Source organism: Hevea brasiliensis, chromosome 14 (genome assembly GCF_030052815.1).
Source record: "Hevea brasiliensis isolate MT/VB/25A 57/8 chromosome 14, ASM3005281v1, whole genome shotgun sequence".
Taxonomy (NCBI): Eukaryota; Viridiplantae; Streptophyta; class Magnoliopsida; order Malpighiales; family Euphorbiaceae; genus Hevea; species Hevea brasiliensis.
The window spans coordinates 66075396-66098096 of record NC_079506.1 but is presented as its reverse complement, the minus strand read 5'-3'; the positions used below and the strand labels follow the sequence as shown (position 1 = coordinate 66098096).

The window sequence follows — 22701 nt, the reverse complement described above, 5'->3', positions numbered from 1 at the left end:
AAAGAAACACATCTATTCATGCAAGATTTCACTCAGAAAAATTAAAAAAAAAAAACAGCTACTATTGAAAACTAGACAAATTTGAGCACCTTTTATTCTATAAATAATATAACAAACATAAAAATACGAGCCTAATAAGACATCTTGAAGGTGTATCAGAAAAAATAACAACTCAAAATAAGTAATCTAAGATAAAAATTAATTTTGCAAAATCGGGTTATATAGAAAGACAATTAGTCATGAATTAAAAATTTATAAATTTATAAATAATTAAAGAAAAATGCTTTTAAGATGATTCAAAAGGTTATTCCATATGGAAAGAACCAATGAATCTTCTAAAATTATTTTTAAGTTCTAAATCTAACAAATACATGATAAAAATACATGAATAATAAAAGCAATAAAATTATAACTAAGACAAATTATAGGAGCCCAATGAAAAATATACATTTATGTAGTTGATTTCTTTGAAATTGTGAGGCACCCTTGACACCTTAGAAGACTTCAAAATGACAAAAATATCATAAAACAAAATATTTTGGTGATTATTTAAATTAACTAACTTAAAATTATATGAAATCTATTTGTAAATTGCATGTAAATGTAGAGAAATATGCCTAATTATTATGGAATGAAGAAAGATATACTAGAAAGTAGCATTTTACACACCATAATTATAGAAAATTAACATAAGAATTTCTAATTTTCAGCCATTTTTTCTTCTCTCTAAAACCCTAATCATAATGATGTATTATTTATAGGGAGAAAACGATATGATAAACTAAACTAATCTAATTAGAATTTTAAAATTTAAAAAAGATACAAAAAGAGATAAATAATAAAAAATTCAAATCCTAATATGCGGCAATAAGGGATTTTATCCTTTTTTAATTTTTTATTTTATCTAATAATAATAATAATAATAAATATAATAATAGAATTAATAATAAAAGAAGTTAACTTCACTAGCATGTAAATCTTTTTTTTATTATTAATTAACTAAAATGTCTTTAAGCCCAAAATATTTAAGTCTATATTCATTTAATAGCTAAAATTAAAAGTTAATGGACTTCATTATTCAATTTAGCATAATTAAATATTTCCTAGGTCTATTTAAAGCCTTAAAAAATATTAGATACAGGCTTATGGACTTTAAAAAATTTTTATTTTCAAAACAAAGCAATTAATTTCCTAAAAATGCAAAATTATTTTATTTTATTAATATTCTTGACATTTCATAGCCTCTGAGTGTTTTAAGATTCCTCAATACCCAATAGTATTTTCATCACCAAGCTCTTCATTGTCTCTGCAAAGTATGCATTCAAGGGATAAAAAATAAATATCTACAACCAACCTGATTTTGAGGCAACCCTTAAGCGATAGTGGTAGTTCAATAAATTTTAAGCCAAAATTTTCTTGAAGCATTACTAAAAGAAAAGGAAAAATTGAAGAAACTGCATGTTTAGATTCAAAAACTGAATTTGAAGTGTATTTGAGTGAGGCCATTCAAGAGAACGAGGAAGATTTTTTATGTCCCAAAAATGTTTAAGAGGGGGTGAATTGGACTAATGCAAATTTTCGGTTCTTACTCAAAAACCTTTGAAAATTTGTGACTTGGTTCAACTGACTACTCTAATGTGAAGTGTGTGTGTGTGTGTAACTGCTTGAACAAACAATTGATACAAATTTAAATTAAGCAAGTTCAGTATACTGTTTCCGCAGAATATATCAGTACTCAGTTAATAGAGCAGTAAACTGAATTAAGTCACAGCACAACAAACAAAGCAGTAAATAGATTATATCAGTTTTCAGCAGATACAACAATAACTAAATTTTATCAGATCTCAGTAGATACAATAGTAAATAAATTATCTTAGTTTGCAGCAAATATAGCAGTAAGCTGTATCAGTTCTTGACTCAGCAAAATTAACTAAACCAGAAAATAAAGAGCATAAATTTAAAGAGTACGGATTGAGAGAATTTAAACATTGAATTTTTATAGTGGTTCAACTTAACTAGCCTACATCTACTCTCTCAACGATCTCACTTTCAATTTTCACATTACTATTCTTCTCTTTTAAAGGCAAGAGATAAAAACCCTTTACAAATCTTCAACCCAAAGCTTTTACAAGTAGCTTCACACTTCTACCAAGTGTTATCCTAAACACTTTATACAATCAAGCTTCAATAGGTACTTGAATGACCTCTCATAAATTCTAATAAGGTGTTTAAAATTCAATCTCACTCAATACAATAGAATCTATAAAGAAAAGATGTGTAGTTATGCCAATGATGAGCAATAAATATAATTGAAGCACTTTGAATGAAAGCTTTAATGACTTTAAAGGATTTGGAACACTATAGCAATTTTCATTAAAATGCAAAATGACAAAGAGTAAGTGTATTTACAGTCCCAAATTATTTTTGACCGTTTGAGAACTCATTGAAATGTTATAATTTTAAATTCCAAGAAAATAGCCATTATTTTATTATTTTTTGCGATGTTATACAGAGTTGAGTCAGTTAGCAAACTAGTTAACATACCATGAACAGTAGCAAACTAGTTAGTATACTATGAACAGTAGCAAACCAGTTAGCATACTAAGAACTTTGCACAACTCACAATAATGAGTTTTGGGTCATTTAACAATTGAAAACAAGTTTTGAAAAATTAGGATAATAATTTGAGGGATTAAAATTAAATATCATTAGCTTCTACTTCTCAATTCTTTTGACAAATAATCCTAAAAATTTTAAACTGTACTCTAATTTTGTACCTTCAATTTGATTTTCAATATATCTTGGAAGGTTGCTTTTTCTATCTTGTCTTTTGATTCATCTTGAGTCCTCTAAGGATGTCATCTTTCTTTATACTTCATCTTTATGAAGATACAATATAACACTTAAACAAAAATTAGTTTGATTCTAGTTGAGTTTTGTTATCATAAAAATCTATTGAAAAGTGCATTCAGTATTAGCGGGAGAGTACTTGATCCCTTTGGGAGTTCATTGACTCCTAGAATTGTAGAGGCTTTGATATGTACTCAAGACTAGTTATGTTTCTCAAATAGCCCAATGGATGTAGAGGAACTTGAAAAGCTTAAAGAGGTTATGTAATAAATTCATGTATTTAAATTATTTTTATTCTTTCATATTTTCATTTGAATATAGATTGATGTTTTTTTTTTTTCCATTATATAATTCAATTTTCATTACCACTAATTATTTGAATAACCATGGTTTAAGGGGATCAAGTTTGACTGCTACCCCTAATCTTCACTCTTAGATGTAAGTTTGATTGTTTAAAATTTTATATTGCTTTATGCTTCCATTGATTATGTAATAACTCTTTGATGCAACATTAATTTTTTTTTTTTAATTTTCTTTATGCAGGTTGCCATGTTCCAAATGAATCATTTGATGAGGTTTCTGCCTTTGTGGATTTGGTTGTAGTTGGACTACTCAAAATTAAATGTTTTTATATAGATTGTGTTGTTATTTAATGGATTTTATTTTCTTAATATGGACTGTATTTAGTTAGTCATTTTGGTGCTTTATTATCATGTAGTTGTTTTATGGACTTTATAATATGGATTGTATTGTCTTCAAATTATGTTTTGAGTTTTTTGGCTATGGTTGATTATTTTTTGAATTTGGATTTTGGATAGTTATGGATTATGTTTTATGGTTGGAACTTGGACATTTGGTGTTGCAACTGGGAATGTTAGATTTAATTATTATGAAGGTCAAGTTGGTGCTTTATTTGCAATGTTGGATTATTATTATAATGGCCAATTTTTAGCGAGTTCAAATGCATAATCTGATGTTATTTAGTAGTCTAAAATATTGTCAACTTGTATGTGTAGCACAACTGATTTTTGGCATCAGTAACATTCTATTTTCAGGTTTGGCAATTAAAATAAAATTAAATTTGTTTTCTTAGCAATTGAACTAAACCAATATTAGTTGGTTAGTTCGATTTAGCTACCTTTAAAATATCAGTTCGGATTGACCCTAGTAATTTTGAAATTTCAATTTTCAATTATTTCGATTTGGTTCGGAACCAAACTAACTAAATGCTCAAGCCTAATGATAGAGCTGAGAATATATGTCTAGAATCTGTTCTAAACGGATATAGATCTAGCAGTTATAGAAATTAAAAAACCAAAATAAGTAAAGGGAAGGGATTGTCACCTATGAAAATTCTTATTGATGGTCTGTCAAAGAGGAGATCAAAAACAAAGGAAAGAAGGGAGGAGAGAAGAAAAGATGGGAAAGATGGAAGAGGTGGGGGTGGAGGGGGGAGGCAGAGGGATGAGTTTAAATTAATTTAACAATATTAGATTAGTATGTAGCTATAATTATACATTAGAAATGAATTTTCCATATATATATATATATATATATATATATATATATTAAATTTTAAAGTTTTTTTTTATCAAATTTTAAATTGATTTAGAAATACTACATACACAAAATAAGACTCTTGAACTACTAATATTCCTTATCAATAACTATAAAATATATAATTGCACAAAATAAATATGTTAGAGTTTAAATTGATTTAGAAATATTATATAAAACTCTAAAATCACTTACATTCTTTATTAATAATTAGAAAGTATATTTTTTAGAAAATATTTTTGACAATTTTAATTAAAAGTTTTACGCGAGTTCATGATTATATTCAATTCTTTTAGTTTACATGATACAATTATATTCAAAGAATTAAATTGAATTTAGAAAAATTAATGATAAATTACAATATGATCTCTAAAATTTTATTTACTAATAAAATAATTTATTATTTTAAATTTTATAATTAAACATTATTTATTATATAAAATATATTCATTATGTAAAATATATTTTATATTTATTTTTAATTTAAATTTTATGGTGAAAAATATTTTTATTCATTAAAGTAACTTAATTATTTTTTTAATCAAGTCAAATAAATTCATGTATTTAAAAATAAAAATATAAAAATATATACCTCTCTCCAAAAATAAGTACTGACTTGAAAAGTAAACATTTCATTCTTTCCCTTTCAATCTCTCATCCTATTCAAACAAGTTGTAAGTGCAGATCTCATACTTAAGATTTAAAATGGAATGACAGTAATAAAGCAGCAACAAAACTGAACGCACCTTTAAGATAATTGCTTTCGGGACAAATAAAATAACTTAATACTTTATACATTGCAAGTAGGGGATAGTAGTTTTTGGTTGAAACTGAAAAATTGAATCGAATCGATTCAATTCGGTTTAATTGATTTGGTTTGATTTATAATTTTGATAATTTCAGTTAATCGGTTCGGTTAAGTTATTTTTATAAAAAAATAAAAAAATCAAACCGAACCGAAATTATTAATAGATATAGGAAATCAAATAAAATCGAATCAAATCGAATCGAACCGAAATCAAATAAAACCGAACCGAACCTTAAGATTTTTGAGTTTTGATTTCTAATTTTTTTTGTTTTTATGTTTTATTATTTAGATTTAATGTTAAAAATATGAAATTTTATAAATTTCGGTTTGATCGGTTTAAAATAGAACTGAACCGATATTTATCGATTCGATTCAGTTCGATTTTCTCTTATTAATCGGTTTGGTTCAGTCTTTAAAATTTTTTATTTTCGATTATCGGTTTGGTTCGGTTCGAAACCGAACCGACCCTTTGCACACCCCTAATTGCAAGGAGCCACATTAGAGATGACCAGTGGGCCAATTCTTGATTTGAACTACAAAATCCGGATTTTTTTTTTAAATTTTGATTTGATTCCAATTTTGATAAATTCAATGATTTATTTTTTTTTATTTTATTTAAAAAATATAAATTTAAATAGAATTCATTGTGTTCAATTAAAAATTAGTTTTTATTTCAAATTAAATTAGTTCAGTAGATTTTGCTTAAAATAAGTTTAATAAATACAAATGAAGATAAATTTTGACAAAAAAGGTTTGTAAAATATTTACATTTTACTTTTGAATACATGAATTTATGTCAATTGATTAAAAAATAATTAAGTTAATTTCAATAAACAAAATATTTTTTTTATAAAATTTCAATTAAAATTAAATATAAGATATATTATATTTAATAAATATATTTTATATAATAAATAAAAAATTTAAATATAAATTCTAAAATGATGGACTATCTTACTAATCAAACAAACTTCAATGGCAAATTGTAATTTGTTATTAATTTTTCTTGAATTCAATTTAATACTTTGGATATAATTGTGAAAAATGTTAAAAGTTTAATATTTTTTTTTATACAAATTTAAGAAAATTGAATGTTATTGTGAATTCGTGTAAAAGGTTTGGTATTTTTCATCCAATTAGCCTTTTAATTATCTTTTTATCCATACGTATAGAAATTATAAAAAATATTTATAAACCCTTATATTTTTTTCCCCTTCTTATTGCTCCCTTCAGTTTACAACTCTCCTAACTGTCAGTTTTAACATTGAAGGTGAAAGGACAAAATTACTTTTCAAGGGAGAATCATAATTTTAAATACGATTAAAAAAATAATTATTTTATTATATTAGTATTATTATGATTAAAATTTATTAAATTTAATTTTAAATTATTTCTTTTATTAATATATTTAAAATAAATATTTTTATTAATATATTTAAAAAAATAGTTTTTTTCAATGACAACTCTAATAATAATACTAAATGCTGTAATTATGACTTAGTTTAGATTCTGCTAGTAATAAAACCTGTTCAAATATAAAGGAATAATAAAATTAAGGCTTTATTAATTCTAAAATAAATATATTGGTGGATAAATACATTGAATATACATATAAATGTATGAAGTTGTTTTAATAACTTTAATAATTTTTATTTTTATTTTTAATTTTAATTTTTTATATATTATAAATAATTTACAACCAACATGATAAGTGAATTATTGAATATTCAATAGTGTGAGAAATTTGTTACAACTTATAAGTTTTGAATTCAAATTGATAAAATTTTTATAATTTTTCATTATTTTGATATTATTAATATTTTTTTACTTTCAAGTTTTCATGAAAAAGAAAATTTATAAAAAAATGAAAAATAACAACAATTTATTTTTTTTTAGATTTAAAGAATATATATTTTTAATGTTTCTCTTCAGACGTTGGCGTTAGTTTGCAAATAATTTAAAAAAATTGAATTTGAATTAATTAATTTTAATTTAATAATATTAAAATCCTCTTTAAATTATAAAATCTCTAATTTTAATTTTAATTGAAATTAAAATTAAAAAAAATCTGAATTTGAATTATTTTCTTGATGGAATTCAGCCAAAACCAAACAGTTGGGTAATGGGCCCCAACAAACTCTGCCCAGTTGAAATGAGAGTACAGTAGATGAATCACTAATACTACTTTTGCTCTGCGTATCTTTAAATTTTCAGATGAAAGTGTAGATGCCAAGGAAGTATCATCACTTTCCCTGCTCGCTTCGTCCTCATAATTCCTTGCAGGTTTTGGCATTGTATTGTTAGTTTCAAGAATCGAGTAGTAATGGAAGGCTGTGACCTCTCTAATGTCTCAGTCGTGGATAATGCTCTCTCGCTCCAAAACAAAATTGCTGCAATTCGCAGGGCTGGTCCTTCCAAGCTACAGGTTTCAATCTTCATATTTTCCATGGATTTTTTGACACTTTTTTCTCTATTAGTGATCTGGGTTTTATTTTTTTTGTGTCAGGTAATTGCGGATTTTGATGGAACACTAACCAAGTACATGGTGAACGGCCGCCGCGGCCAAAGTATGTTCCTGAAAATTTTTGCTTTCTTATAATAATGGTTTTTTATTTGATTTGATTTAGAAATTTTGATTATTGTGATTGTTTTTTCGTTTCTAATGGCATACATTAGGCAGTCATGGCCTTTTGCGGCAGGAAAATCCTGAGTTTGATGCTAAGAGGAAGGCATTGTATGAATACTATCATCCTTTAGAATTTTCCCCAACTATTCCCATCCAGGAGAAAACCAAGCTCATGGAAGAATGGTATACTACTAATGGCTTTTTGGTGAAGGGGCTGTTGTTGCCTTTGAGCATCTTAATTGATACACATCATATAGTAATTTACTATGTTACATGCTATAGGAAAGTTACAATTTGATGCTTTGGTAAACTGCATTCAGGTGGGGAAAAACTCATAATCTTCTTATTGAGGGAGGCCTTACATATGATGCAATTAGGGAATCTGTTGCTAATTCTGCTATTACTTTTAGGGAGGGTGTCGTTGAACTATTTGAGTTTCTGGAGGTAAACCTCTTCTTTTAACTACAACTTAAGTGTTATGGAAAAATCTGATAAGCTATTTTTATTTTTGCTTTCCAACCAGTTAGTGGTTGCAACCTATAAAATCAATTTTGTTTTTATTAGGACATCTGTTGGCAAGTTTGGTCTGTTACTTTTTAAGTAATTATGTTATAGTTCTATTCTACGTTACATATATATATATATCCACGGAAACAATGGCTTGAGCTATATACCATCTTGAGCTCGTTTGAAGGTTCACAAAGATCTCATATTCTCTCCTTAGGTTTCTCTCATCTAGATATACCATATTAAATGAGGAAAAAATTGCTTCCCAAGATACGTTATCTATGCACTCCCCCTCCAGTCATCTTACCATTTCTTTCCAAGCCTGCCAACAGCTCGTTTATTCTACTCAACTCAATTAAGCCTTTATCCCAAAGATTTGGGGTCGGCTATATGGATTCGCTTTCTTCACTCTAAACGATTTTGTGTTAAATCTTCAGAAATGTGTAATGCTTATAGGTCATGTTGTACTACTCTCCTCCAAGTCAATTTAGGTCTACCTCTTTTTTTCTTTCTATCCTCTAACCTAATGTGCTCTACTTGTCTAACTGGAGCCTCCGTATGTCTGCGCTTCACATGACCAAACCATCTTAATCTCCCTTCTCTCAACTTATCTTCAATTGGCACCACTCCTATCTTTTCTCTAATACTCTCATTACGGACTTTATCTAGTTTAGTATGAACAGCTCATTCATTACTTGAAGAATTATTCAGCTATTACCAAAAGAAAATGAACTTACCCACTAATAATTTTAAAGTAATTGGCCCACAGTCATTGCATCACTCTTCCTTTTAAAAGTAAAGCACCTGTTTAGTGGTATATAATAAATCAAAACTTAAAATTTCTTCTTCATGTAGAATCACCATTACTTCACCTCTTTCAATTGAATACTAAAGAATGTGAGGAAGAACGTCCATAATCTGAGGTCCCAATCCAGCATGGCACATTAAGCCTCAAAAGGCTACTGTTTCTCTACTATTAATGGGTTCCAAACATTGGGTTATTCATGTCAACTGCATCACTTACCATTTGCCTTTATGAATTTGCAGGAAAGGGACATTCCTGTTCTTATATTTTCAGCAGGGCTTGCAGATATCATAGAGGAGGTAAGTTTAAGAGATATCCTTTCTAAAAGTTCAACAATAGTTTTTTCATCGTTGATTTTTGGGTCTGATTTGCAACCTTGTGCATTGGTGTCTACGCTTTTTGCTGTGCCAGGTCTTGAGGCAGAAAGTTCACAGATCTTTTAGAAATGTCAAGATTGTCTCTAACCGAATGATATTTGATGATGATGGTCGACTCATTTCATTTAAAGGTATCATTTTAACCCAATTCTGCCTCATGTGATTGGTGTTTAACTTGTGTTCCTGGTATGGTATCTGTTCATATATTAATAAGTATGGCTTTTTTAAGCTTTTATACCGTGGCATTTCTGCACCTGCTGGGTGTGACTTTAATTGATGAATGATGATTGCCACCTAACTTGTAAGGAAATGCAGATGTTATTGAGAAAACTGACATTTAATTGGCAACATTTAGTTGAGTTGAAATGATTTTTCTCAATTCCATGATCAAAAAGTAATGCAGTAAGGAAAACTAAGAGTGTGTTTGCTATCATTATTGGTTTTATGTTTTTTGTTTTATGAAAACGAAAAACTGTTTTTAGATTTTCATTATTTATTTTTTTGAAAACTGTTTTTTTGAACTTGTATACATACATAAATGAATTATTTTTTAAGAAATAATAAATATTAATTATTGATTAATACTTTTAATGTACATATCCCTTAATTATAATTGTTGCAGATAAATAAATTAGTCTAAATAAAAGTTCAGTCAGTGTTAATTAGAAAGAGATTAAATAAATTCTAACGTCATCAAGTCTTAATACTTCAAGTAATGGGCTTTCACAATGCTCTCAATTTTTTTATAAGCATAAAAAACAGAAACAAAAAAAAAAAAAGGCCAAAAAAAAGATCTTCTTCCACTGTTGTACTTATAGGTTATATAAAGAACTGGTATAGAATAAAATAACCCTCCATTTTCTTTCTTCTTTTTTTCTTTTTTTTAATCCAAATACAACAGTGGAAACCATGATTTGCTGTTTTCAACTTGACCCTTTTTTGTTTTTAAAAGCACTTCTAAATAATTGATGAAAAGGTAAAGGAAATAGATATTGCAGAACATGTTTCAGTTTTTATTCTTAAAAAAAGAAAAAAGAAAAGAAAAACCATAATCCAAAACATTTCCGAACGCACCCTTAGTTTAGGAATTATTTTGATTTAATTTTTCATCTTAAAATTAAGAATTTTATTCTATTGTTTAGGAAATTTAAGTAGCGATTAGTATTTTAATTATTTTGGAATACTATTGTTTAGAATTCTTAGTGTTGGTTTTGTAATTTCTTATTTTGGGGTTACTAATCCTAGTATTAGTAGGAATAGTTGTTATACTATAAATACCTATATCATCTGGGAACTTTAATAAAGCTTTTTATTATTGGTATTGACAATTGAGACTTAAATTTTATTTAAGAGCTTTGTTATTTTTCCTTTGTTTTGTTCTATTGGTTCTACATCAGAAAATGTTGTGAACAGATTTGATATCATGATATATAGTTCACATTGCATCCGTTACAAGTTTGTTTTATACCTCTTCTTTTGTTATTTTTTTGACCATCCCCTTTTTTGTCATAGAAATGCAAGGGCAATTATGTTCTTGTCAATCTCATTTGCGTGACAGTAATTTTTATTGGAATGTTCTTTCTTTAATATTTTGACATTTTGAAAATATTAATATAAAATTCATTTATGGTAATACTAAGTGTTCTATGTTAGGATTGTTTTGATTATGGGTTTTGAACTAATTTTTTTGACAGGGAAGTTGATTCATAGTCTAAATAAAAATGAACATGCTCTTGATATGGCTGCTCCTGTTCATGAACATCTTGGTGATGTTGATGGGGTAATCGATGACAGTGCCTCAGTGAAGAAGAGAACCAATGTACTGCTTCTTGGTGATCACCTGGGTGACTTGGGAATGTCTGATGGTTTGGACTATGAGACTTCAATTTCTGTGGGGTTTCTGTAAGTCTGTAACACTGCTTAATCTTCATATTTAATAATTGCATATTTTGCCCCCCATGGGCTTAATATTTTATTTGGAACACCAGCATTTAGTTTTATGGTATTCAAAATATGAGGTGGTTAAAAAAGGTTGGTTAAGTGTTGAAAACTCCCAAAGTTCCTTTTGGTATGGAAGAGAAGAAACAAGGAAGGTTAGTGATGGGTGGGGATGATGCTAACTTTGGAAAAATATAGGCAGTCTGGTTATAAAAGAGTCAAGTCTGTGATTGCTTGGAGCTCTGCTGGGAATTTGAGGACTGCATTGCTGTTGGAAGTTGTAATAGATAAGCGATTGACTTCCTATAATTCCTTGTAACCCTCAACTCCTATAATATACAATAATTGTCTGAGGCTAGGTTCCCCTCTCCCATCTTTTTTTATTCTGCAGAAGTAGCAGATCTTGATCCCTTAACGGATGCCATGGAGATTTCTGTCAATGTATACTTATATGTAGTCAATGATCTGAAGATAACTAGTAATGGAAGATTTTTATTGCTTTGATGTACTTGGACTGCAAAATACTTTGGGAATAAGGAAAGCACTTGATATGTAGTGAAGATCATTTCATGAAATTGTCAAATTTTGCATGCAAAGTACTCAAACTGTATACCAAAAGGAGGGTGAAAAAGGTAATGAATGTTTACAGCTAGGCTGAGATGGAAAAAGAACATATCCTGTTAAGTACAGGAAAGGCATAAGATCGAATATAGTTATTGCCTCGTGCCTTTTGCTTCTGATTAATTGTTTTGGATTGTTAGATATCAAACTAGAGACTCCTTATTGAATGTCTTGATTTGTAATTATATTATTGCTGAACTTGCTGGTTGACAGTGAAAGAGAGTTCTAAACTATGACCTTTAATAATGATATTATTCAAGTGATGGGCATAGTGAGGATGAATCTTGTCAAGATTGTAGAGCAAATGTACAAGTCCCAATGTCCCATCAAGAAAGAAAGAAATCTTGTTCCAGTATTCCATGTACAAGTCCTAATGTATCTTTGTATATCTTGCAGTAAAATAGCATTGGACATCTATTGACAATGGGTATTAAGATGTGGTGAAGCCGTTGTATTTGTCATATAGGGTTACCATGAACAGCAAGTGATGGTTGTTGCATTAGTAGTTTGTGAGATGTACCGAGGCTAGATTCTGGAATGATTTTTGAATACAAATTGTAGTGAGTATTTATATTGCAGTTAACGACAACGTTCATACTTTCTAGTGTTTAGTATAATTATGTCTTATTTTCTTACTTGATTTTCCATCCATCTATCTCATGTGCATGTTATCATAAATACACTTTATGGCTTTGAATTGTGATATGAATGGGAGAAATTGGTTCAATAACTAACCTAACTTGAAAATGGCCAATTGTATATTTAGTAGAGCCCTACCCTGGTTGACCTTTGTTAATATGACTTTGATGGTTTAGGGATAGAGATAATTCCAGAATATGATAATTAATGATTTATTATTATTATTTTTTAATGTGTTGTCCATATGTTAATTAATGAATTACCTCATGCTGTGTTTCAGGAATGACAATATTGAGAACAATCTTGCTAGCTATCGCAAAGCCTTTGATGTTGTTTATCTGGTGATACTCGTAAGCTAGACTAGAAAAAATATGATATTTGATATTTCGCAAAGTTAATTAATCCATCTATGTATCAATTTTGATCATGAGGACATCCTCTAACTAGGTAAAGTTTGCATGAGAGCATAGTTTTGGTAGAGATAAGTGGTGGTGAGTTTGACATATTTTAGGTGAAAACTTACCTCCTTATTTATGATTATTTTACTGATATCAAGATAAATTGTTTCAAACAGAATGATGCACCAATGTGGGGTGTAGTCAAGCTTGCTTCTGAGCTGTGTTCAACTGAATCTGCCTGAGTTCCTGTCAATAAATGGTAAAAAGTTTCAGCAAGTCTCCAGCTTTGGTCAAGTAAGATCATGAGCTGCACAGATAACCTGATCTTTCTCCTGGAAGTGCCTGCATTCCACATAATTCACACATATAACTCTCATATCTTAAGGTCGAGCAATGGCAGTGGATTGTGCTCATTGCTTTATTTAAATATCCAAGATAATATATATGTAGCTCATTTAAGCCTGTGGAAATTAGATTATAATATATGGCAATGTATGTTATAGACCTATTTATTAAAGGTGGAATTTATTCATTTATATGTTTTGACCAAATTTGTATTCTCCATAGTTTTTGGGTGTTGTGATGAAAAAAGCAGTGCAGCCTGAGCAGGCAAGCAAGGATTTCCACTGCTTATGGGTATAATTTGGCTATCAGGTAAGAGAAACCCCACTTATTCACTATTGTTATTGGAAATTAAACCTGTTCAACAGTTTGCCTGGACCAAAAAGCCTTGCCCAATCCAAGCCCGGCTTGGCCCTTCTCATTCAATAAGAAGAAAAAATTAATGAAAAAAATATTTATATAAAAATTATTATTATTGATAAAAATGTTCCTATATGTTATGTACAAAAGATATTTTAATTAATATAATCAATGTAAATTAAAATTTTAATCCTATTTTAAACCAATTCTATTTATGCCAAAATTTAATTATATAATTCTATAATACTAATCATACAATCAAAAAGTATATATTTAATTTTTTTATATTTATAAAAATATTTAAAAGTGATATTTTGGTAATATTGTATTATTATTAGTGATTATAATGTTTTATTAATTTTTAACATATTTTTCATCTTATATTTCTCTATTTAACACAAAATTGTAAAAAAGATGAGGTGAGAATAATATTTTTTCCATCGCATAAAGATTGAAAGAATTTACAGAATTTATGGCTAAATATAATCTATTGCGTATATTACTATTTTATATAATGATTCATTATATATTTGTAATAACTCGTATATTAGTTTATTAATATTATACTAATTAACATTTAAAATTTTAATATATATTACAATATTTCATTTTATTTTCTAATTTTATTATTATTATTATTATTATTTATTTTTCATAGATTTTATTTTTGTATTTTTAATTTTATAATTTTTCTTTTTACTAAATTAATATATCAATCATTATGGGAAAACATATCACATTACTCTAATCGATGAACTTAAAAAGGCTATATGGAACTGTATATTAATGATAATAAAAAAATAATAATTTTGATTGATGATGAAGTAAAAGAATATAATAAAAATTATATTTTAAGAGTTTTCTAAAATTATATTTTATTAACATTTATTTTACATTTTAAAAAATAAAAATAGCAGTTGTAATATTTACTACTTAATTAAAAATTTTAAATTTTATTAAAGAAAATGAAGATTTATGATATCACTATTTAATATTAAATATATTATTGTGCATGAAAAGAATTGAGTACACAATACATACATTACAAAAGAGCCTAAGAGTTAGTTTTTTTTTTTTTTTTTTAAATATATATACCATTATTAAAGAAGAAGAAATTATTATATATGAAATTTTATGTTACGATTTTACAATAAATTTGAATATAAAAAAACTTGCTAGGAGCAATTAAATAATAGGTAAGAAAAGATTTTATATTTATATATTATATGAGACGCATCATATTTTAATATTAATTTTTAAAATATTTTAGCTGTAATTATTCGTATGAAATCAATGTCTACAACTAATGAAAAATGTGAAGAATAAAGGAGATATTATAATTTGAATGTGCAGTAACATCATATTGCTTTTTTTTTTTTAAATAATATTAAATATCTCTATAAGTTATAAAATAATCATTTTAATATTTTATTTTTAAAATATAAATTAAATAAATTATCATTAATTTTATGGGGAAATTTAGTTGTAAATTGTATGTAAAGTTCTTAAAGTTAAAAGTTTAATTTTAATTAATTACGACTATTATATAATAGTTAACAACATATCACTATTTAACTTATAAAATTTATTAAACATTAAAAAAAAATTGTTTGTGAAAATCATTTAGACTTATCTTTTAAAATAAAAGTAATTTAAAATTATAATTTAAGAAAAAAAATTATAAAATATGAATATAATATCAAATTTAAATACTCATTTTATACCATTACATAATTATACAAACAATTATAAATGTTTAAAGTTATATTAAGAAATGAAATATTATATATATATATATATATATATATATATATATCATAAACTATAAATTATATTAAACTATGTTACAAGCAATGCACATGTCACAAAAGCCAGGAAACTAAATTAGGGGTGTGCAAATGGTCAGTTCGGTTCCGAACAAAACCGACAAGACTGAAAACCAAAAAAAAAAATTTTAAAAACCAAACCAAATCGATTATTAAAAGAAAATCGAATCGAACCAAATCGATAAATATCGGTTCGATTCGATTTTAAACTGATCAAATTGAATTTTGTAAAATTTCATATTTTCAACATTAAGTCTCAATAACAAAAACATTAAAAAAAAAAAACTTAGAAATCAAAACTAAAAAATCTTAGAGTTTCCTTTATATATATATATATATTAGTAATTTTGATTCGGATCGATTTTTTTTTTTTATGAAAATAAGTGAACTGAATCGATTAACCGAAATTATTAAAATTAATAAATCGAACTGAACTTATTAAACCAAATTGACTTAGTTCAGTTCGATTTTTCAATTTAAACCGAAATCTGCTAACCGCTATACTAAAAGAATATGCATATTCACTGTTTTTAAGAATAGTAAAAAGACTATTTTACCCATTATACCGATATATAAAAACTCAGAATGCTTCACAATTCAATGATCTACACATGTGAATAAAAAGACTTACAAAATCAAATTAATGTCGCATAAGAAACACTAAGACAGATGCAAACTACCCAGGGACGGATACACACTAAGGTCAAGGGGGCATTCAGCTGCGGGAATTATTTTTCAAAAAAAATTAGAGGTATATTAGAGATTTAAAGTTAAATAAGTATGAAAACCTTTGAAATATAACAATTGAAAAAAAATTAAAAATATTAATCCATTAATACAACAATTATTTTTCTTCAATTCCTTTAATTTTAAGGAGAAGTTTTCTATTCTACTAGATTTTTGGTAAATTAATAATAAGTGATCAATTTTTATGTAACATAGTTCTAAAAAAGAAAATATATTCTCTCTTTAATTTTTATAGTTATGATATTTTTGTGAGTAATGGTTTTCTTTAATAATCTAAGATATCGAATTTATGCAAAACTTAGAGGTTATGAGTGTATACATAATTTTAGTAAAAATTGTATGTAATTTTTTTTTATTTAACATCAAAATTTGGATAATTAAAAAAGTAATTGATATTTGATACTAAAAAGATAATATAATAATATTAGCTATTATTAAAAAGATTTATGTCAAATACAAAATTATCGGCTGCTATTACAAAACTATATCAACTCCTATTACATAATTATAAGAGTTACCATTAAAAAATTATATTAAATTCAAAATTATATTAGTTACTATTAAAAAATTATATCAGTTATTATTAAAAAAATAATATATAGCATATTAATTAAGTTAAAAAATTATTTCATTTGCATTAAAAAAATTACATCAATGGCTATTAAAAAAATTATTTATTTTACTTCTCTTGAATATTTGGTATAGGTTTTATTAAAATTTTCATCTTTTTTGCTTATCAAAATTTTAATGATTGTTTTTTAATTTTTTTTGTTATTTTTTAAATAATAAAATAATACTTAAGATAATATCTTTGAACATCTTTTATATATATATATATATATATATATGTTTGCATTAAAAAAATTATATCAATGGCTATTAAAAAAATTTTTTATTTTACTTCTCTTGAATACTTGGCATAGGTTTTATGAAAATTTTCATTTTTTTTTGGCTTATCAAAATTTCAATGATTATTTTTAATTTTTTTATTATTTTTTAAATAATAACATAATATTTAAGATAATATCTTTGAACATCTCCCTCTTGTGCAAATTTAGATTAAAATTTAAAATAATTATTTGCATTTCAAAACTAAAATAAATTTTATTTCTTAACTCATTATTAATTTTTTGTCTATATATACGTATTACGTTTAATATAATTAATTAAGAATTTTATCATTAACAGTATGATTTTAAAAATATAAAATCTAAAAAAAATAAATATTGAATTATATCTTTAAAATAAAATAACTAATAATTTTGTGCAACACGACTAGTGGAATAATTATTTTTGTTAATCCTATTTTATGATATTTTATAAACCAGGCGGGAGAATTAGAGGCTCCATTTTGTTGCTAAAATATGGAAAGAAAAAAAAAATACAAATGAAATGAAAGTAAAATTTATGAGATTATTTTGTTATTAGCATTTCAATATCTCCAAAAGGCAATAACATGGTCCCAAATACCATTCCAATATTCATGTGGTGATGAAATTGGAATTTCATAAAAGAAAACATTACCAAGTATATTTTCCCTTCCAGCCTCACATTATTTCCTTTAGAATCAGTCCATGGAATGACTGAAATAATACTAGGAATTTGTCCCAAAAAAATATTAAAACAATTTTATATAAACATCATCAAGTTATTGTCCTACTACACAAATAAGGTGAGAGGTTTAGAATAATCAAAATTATAGGGATTTTTATCACATTATTATATAGGAGGAGCTGCATCTTTTGATGAATATTCAACTGCAGACTCTGTCAACTGGGTATAGTGGAACTCAATTTGAAGCCTGTGATGTATAGGTGTTGATGCCATCAAACCTTTCTTAATATCAGCTTGCAATTCTCTTATAGGAATTGCAGCTAAGAAGCTCTTAATATACTCTTTGCATGACTCTTTCCCTTTGCACATAATCTCCTCATCCTTCTCACTGTTTCCTACCTCATTCTGGCCTCCTGCCTTCTTTGGGGTCAACTGCAGATTCACTTCAGCTGAATTTTTTCCCTTGGATTTGCTTGGTTGCCAATTTTCCATGGCAGTTTTTTCGGCCAATGCTTTAGTCTCTGCTGGTAGCCGCAGAATTGATGTATCTTTGTCAAATTTTAGGACATAGGCCTGATTGCATCCCTCGTAAAGTCTCTCTCCCAGTGTATCAATGATGTAGTATGCATCTTGCTTAACCTTGAGGACAAAGAAATGGTCATTCCAACTTACTATATACACCAACGGGTCACCATTATTAGACCAGTTGGAACTATTATGGCTAATCTCCTCCCAGATACAGTCAAAGGTCATTGCACCATGAAGGAAGTTGAAATCTAGGCCTTCTGGATGGAAGAATCCGATGAAAGACTTCTCTGCTACAACTGAGAGAGGACGAACCTTGGCTTGGAGGACCGTTTCTAGATCAAAATGCCTGTCAGGAAACTGTTGTCTATAGTCCTCTTTCTCGCACAAATTTCTCCAGGCCAATGAACCATCTCTGATCAGGCTGTCAAATTCAGACTTGGTTGGCACTTCATATTGATTAGATTGCAGCCAATTAGCAATGACAGCAACGAGGGCTGTACAAGCACTCTCTCCAGCTGCACGCTCACTTCTCTGATCAATTGAACCGAAAAAGACCTGTGCTTGGAGCTTCATGAGTCCATCACGGCTTATTAACTCTTTCTGCTCCCAGCTGCCTACGGCAAAATGGTCATCTCCAAATTCAGAGAATGATGATCCACTAATAGTAGAACCTTCTTCTGATTTATTCCACTGCCAGAACAATTGTAATAATTTTAGAATAAAATTGAACTAATCCAATAACATTAAGAAGACACAAAAAGTAAACCCAAACACAGAAACAAGTGAACTAAAGGATGTAGTAAAAAGGTTCATATGTACCCCAAAAGTGGACTCATCAGATGAGCTAAGCTGTCTACGATCAAAATCTATGTCATCACCTCCATCTTCACCATAATTTTTCTTCAGAAGAGGCTCTCGTTTTACTTTAGGTTTAGGAGTTCTAAAGTTCAGTTTTCTTTTCCTCCAAGGTAAGATTCGGTGCTTTGGACTCTGTCTCAAGGACTGTTCATAGACTGTTGCTGTTGAATGTCCAAAACAAAAAGGTGCCAGGTCTGGTTTATGGTTGTTATAGTATATCCAACCCTCATCTTTGGAATCAATTATAGTACTCGAGTACAATGATCCTCCATTGAAGTTTGCATATGCCACTGTTTCATAATTGAATGACAACCAAGAATTAGAATTGCCATTACTTTCCTCTACTTCAGCCTCAGCATCATCATCAAGTGAATATGTATCAAATGCATAGTTGTATTCAGCAACTTCACGTCTGACACTGCTCTTACCCTCACTGCCCTCTTCTTCATGACAAGCCTTCTTTGTCCCTCGGAAGATTCTCACTTTTATAAGACCTGCTTTAAGACCAGAAAACTCATCTTTTTGTGATGATAGATCGTCTTCAGAGGAGGGTGATGAAACAGTTTGATTGAATCTGGGAATTGCCCGTAGAGGTTCTTGATCTGTTCCCAATTCCATCAACCTCAGAGATATCTGCATTATATTTGAACAAGTATCAGAAACACAGGTTGCTTGTGTGTGCAAAAGCTAGCTGCAAAACAGACTGGAAGGCATTGAAGTGGACTTACAAAAAGCAAGGGAGTACCATCACTGGTCCTACCGGGAACCATTAAAGGAACATTGATTTCAAGCTCTTTATCATTAGCTGTTGAAGCATATTCTGCAAGGTTTAATATAGCAGTTCCAACAAGGACACCATTCCTTGGTTCCTGGTTCAAGCTCTACAGAACCAGAAAAGAAAAAGTCTTATTTAATATCAGACCAGTAACCTAATTATGAAACTAAAAATGCTTAAAAAATATTTCAATTTTTGCTGAGGGCAAGAAAATGAAAACACTTTTTTTGGTTCAAGCTCTACAGAACCAGAAAAAAAAAAAAGTCTTTTTTAATATCAGACCAGTAACCTAATTATGAAACTAAAAATGCTTAAAAAATATTTCAATTTTTGCTGAGGGCAAGAAAATGAAAATACCAAAGCAAAGATTTAGGTATAAGTAAAATCGAAAACTTGACAAAGTTGCTAAAGGGCCCCATAGCTCAAATGGAACAAATAAAGAAAAGGTTTTCCAGGGCAAGGAATATGCCATAATTGTCACCCATGAATGAGTGACAGGATCTAACATGACAGTAACATTCACTATGTGTGAAGCCTGGCACTTCAAAATTATCACCACCGAAACCGAATTTTTAGCAGGCTAAAGATACTGAAAAATAATAATAATAATAATAATAATAATAATAATAATAAGAAGAAGAAGAAGAATATTGAATCCAAAAGTATAAATCATGATGCACAAGTGACTATAGCCATTAATACCCATAAGCATATTCTTAACACATACTATTGAGTTGACTTCCAACCCAACAAAATAAATACACACAAAACATGTAAATCACAAGAAAAAAAAATCAATACACAATAATTAGAATACAAGGCACTATTTCCAACCAAACTAGCAAATAATACCTACAGTACTCTTTTCTTTTTGTATGAAAAAAAAAAAAAAAAGAATATCAAGGAAACACCTAGTGAAGAACATTGGTCGACCAATGCAATTGAAGCTTCATATCAACAGAAAAGATTCAATAAGGAAATCTAAAAGATTTTTGGTATTGTCAAACCAGCAAAAGCACAGTTGTAAAGAAAAAGGTTCCATTTCCAACCTTAAGCCCAGAAATTGGTATATCTGATTACAATCAAAAAAGAGAAGGGGGAGAATAAAAAATGCCCTGCTTGTTTCCAGCCACCCACTGAGAAAAGAGAATTTCCAACAAAATGACAGGGAGAAAGCAGCAAAGGCAAGCATATTTAAATTAAAATTCAAACCATCCCCACTTTACAAAAAAACAAAAAAATTACTATGAATCGATCAAAACTTAACAATCAATCAAATATAAAAGGGGAAAAAATAGAAGAAAAAAACTTACGCTGAAAACATAGAATGCAACCTCCCGTGGATGAAACAAACCCTCCTTGTTCCCGGAAAAATTACGGACGGTTTTAAACTCCTCATTCCATTCAAACAGCCCATCACCAAAAAAACTACCTTCCTTTGTAAAATTCCTTCTCACAGAGCGCCTCAAAGGTCCCAAAGCAATACTCTTTTGACCCTTCGACTTTAACTCAACCACCACTGTCCTCTTCTTGCTAACATCATCATTTTCTGCATCAAATTGTACCATATTCAGGCCTTGCAGTTTCTGAATTGCTATTTTTACCTCAAATTTTCTGGATGATACAGGAGGCCAAGGTGGCCACCTCATCATCTTCACCACCATTATCTTGGGTAGTGCAGGAACTTTCCTGATCCTAAGAAAGAAAAAGGATTAAAAAGCAGTTCAGAATCAAAACTACAACTAGCAAATGTGGTGATAAAACCAGAAAATTGAGGGGAAAGAATTCAAATGGGCATGAAACATATGAATAGGATTATACAATTAAAGTTTGTGAGTGAGATTTTCCTTTTATCTAATCAGAAGGAGGAAAAGAGAGGAAAATAAAAACTGGGTATTGAAAAGCTTGGATTCTTGGAGAATTTTCAAAAGAAAATCTAGTGCTGATAAGGATTCAACAAATATTTGGAAATAAAAAATAGGTAAGGTAGTAAGAGAAGAGAGAAGAAGATGGTCAAGTTTACAACTTTGTATAGAGGTGAAATAAGCCGTTGGTTTTCAGGGGGAAAGGGGCCGGCAACGTATAAATTATAATAAAACGCTAAAACGTCTCTTTTTCCACTTTCGTTCTTCCACAAAAGGTCCTTGTATTTGTTGTTTATTTGTTTTGGCCCCCAACGTCTTTACCTAAATTAATCTAACGCCTTTTTTTTTTTTTTTTTTTTTTTTAAATACTCCAATTGAGACTCAAATTAATCTAGCACTTTACCTTTTATATATATATCAATCAGTCGTTTTACCCATTTGTTTTGTGGATTATTTATTTTTTATTTTAATTAAATAATTTAATATATATATTTTTATAATTATATTACTATTAAAATGATTGGTGAGAAAATTAATATTTTAAATATATTAATTAAAAAATTTTAAAAAATAATTTAAAATTATATTTGATAAATTTTAATTATAAAAATATTAAAATAATAAAATAATTTTTTTCAATATCATTTAAAATGATATTTTATTCAGAAAAATAATTTGAACCCTTAAAATTCAATGTTAAACAAATACTTAATAAATTAA

At 28.0% G+C, this 22701-nt stretch overlaps 2 protein-coding genes across 9 annotated transcripts; one reads left to right on the top strand and one right to left on the bottom strand.

Moving 5' to 3' along the window:
- The first annotated feature begins 7374 nt into the window (after positions 1–7374).
- Positions 7375–13677, top strand: LOC110660330 (uncharacterized). 8 transcript variants are annotated; one of them, XR_009143682.1, is made up of 10 exons: positions 7375–7640; positions 7722–7782; positions 7892–8024; positions 8162–8285; positions 9396–9452; positions 9565–9661; positions 11225–11432; positions 12486–12649; positions 13009–13069; positions 13303–13464. XR_009143682.1 is itself a non-coding variant. In XM_021818599.2 (9 exons), the coding sequence occupies exons 1-9, from the start codon at positions 7539–7541 to the stop codon at positions 13366–13368; spliced, it is 918 nt and encodes a 305-aa protein (XP_021674291.2). In that variant the 5' UTR covers positions 7375–7538; the 3' UTR covers positions 13369–13677. The 8 variants fall into 8 exon arrangements, 4 of the variants coding, with proteins under 4 accessions (XP_021674291.2, XP_021674293.2, XP_057991661.1 ...); XR_009143683.1 differs by having other exon boundaries at positions 13009–13078; positions 13303–13340; XR_002495891.2 differs by lacking the exon at positions 12486–12649 and having other exon boundaries at positions 13009–13175; positions 13303–13677.
- Positions 13678–17904: 4227 nt separating this feature from the next.
- Positions 17905–22178, bottom strand: LOC110660331 (uncharacterized). The gene is made up of 4 exons (XM_058135677.1): positions 21430–22178; positions 20070–20222; positions 19303–19974; positions 17905–19173 (listed from the first exon to the last, which is right to left on the bottom strand). Exons 1-4 carry the CDS (start codon positions 21778–21780, stop codon positions 18121–18123), a joined length of 2229 nt encoding a protein of 742 aa, XP_057991660.1. The 5' UTR covers positions 21781–22178; the 3' UTR covers positions 17905–18120.
- Between the last annotated feature and the right edge of the window lie 523 nt (positions 22179–22701).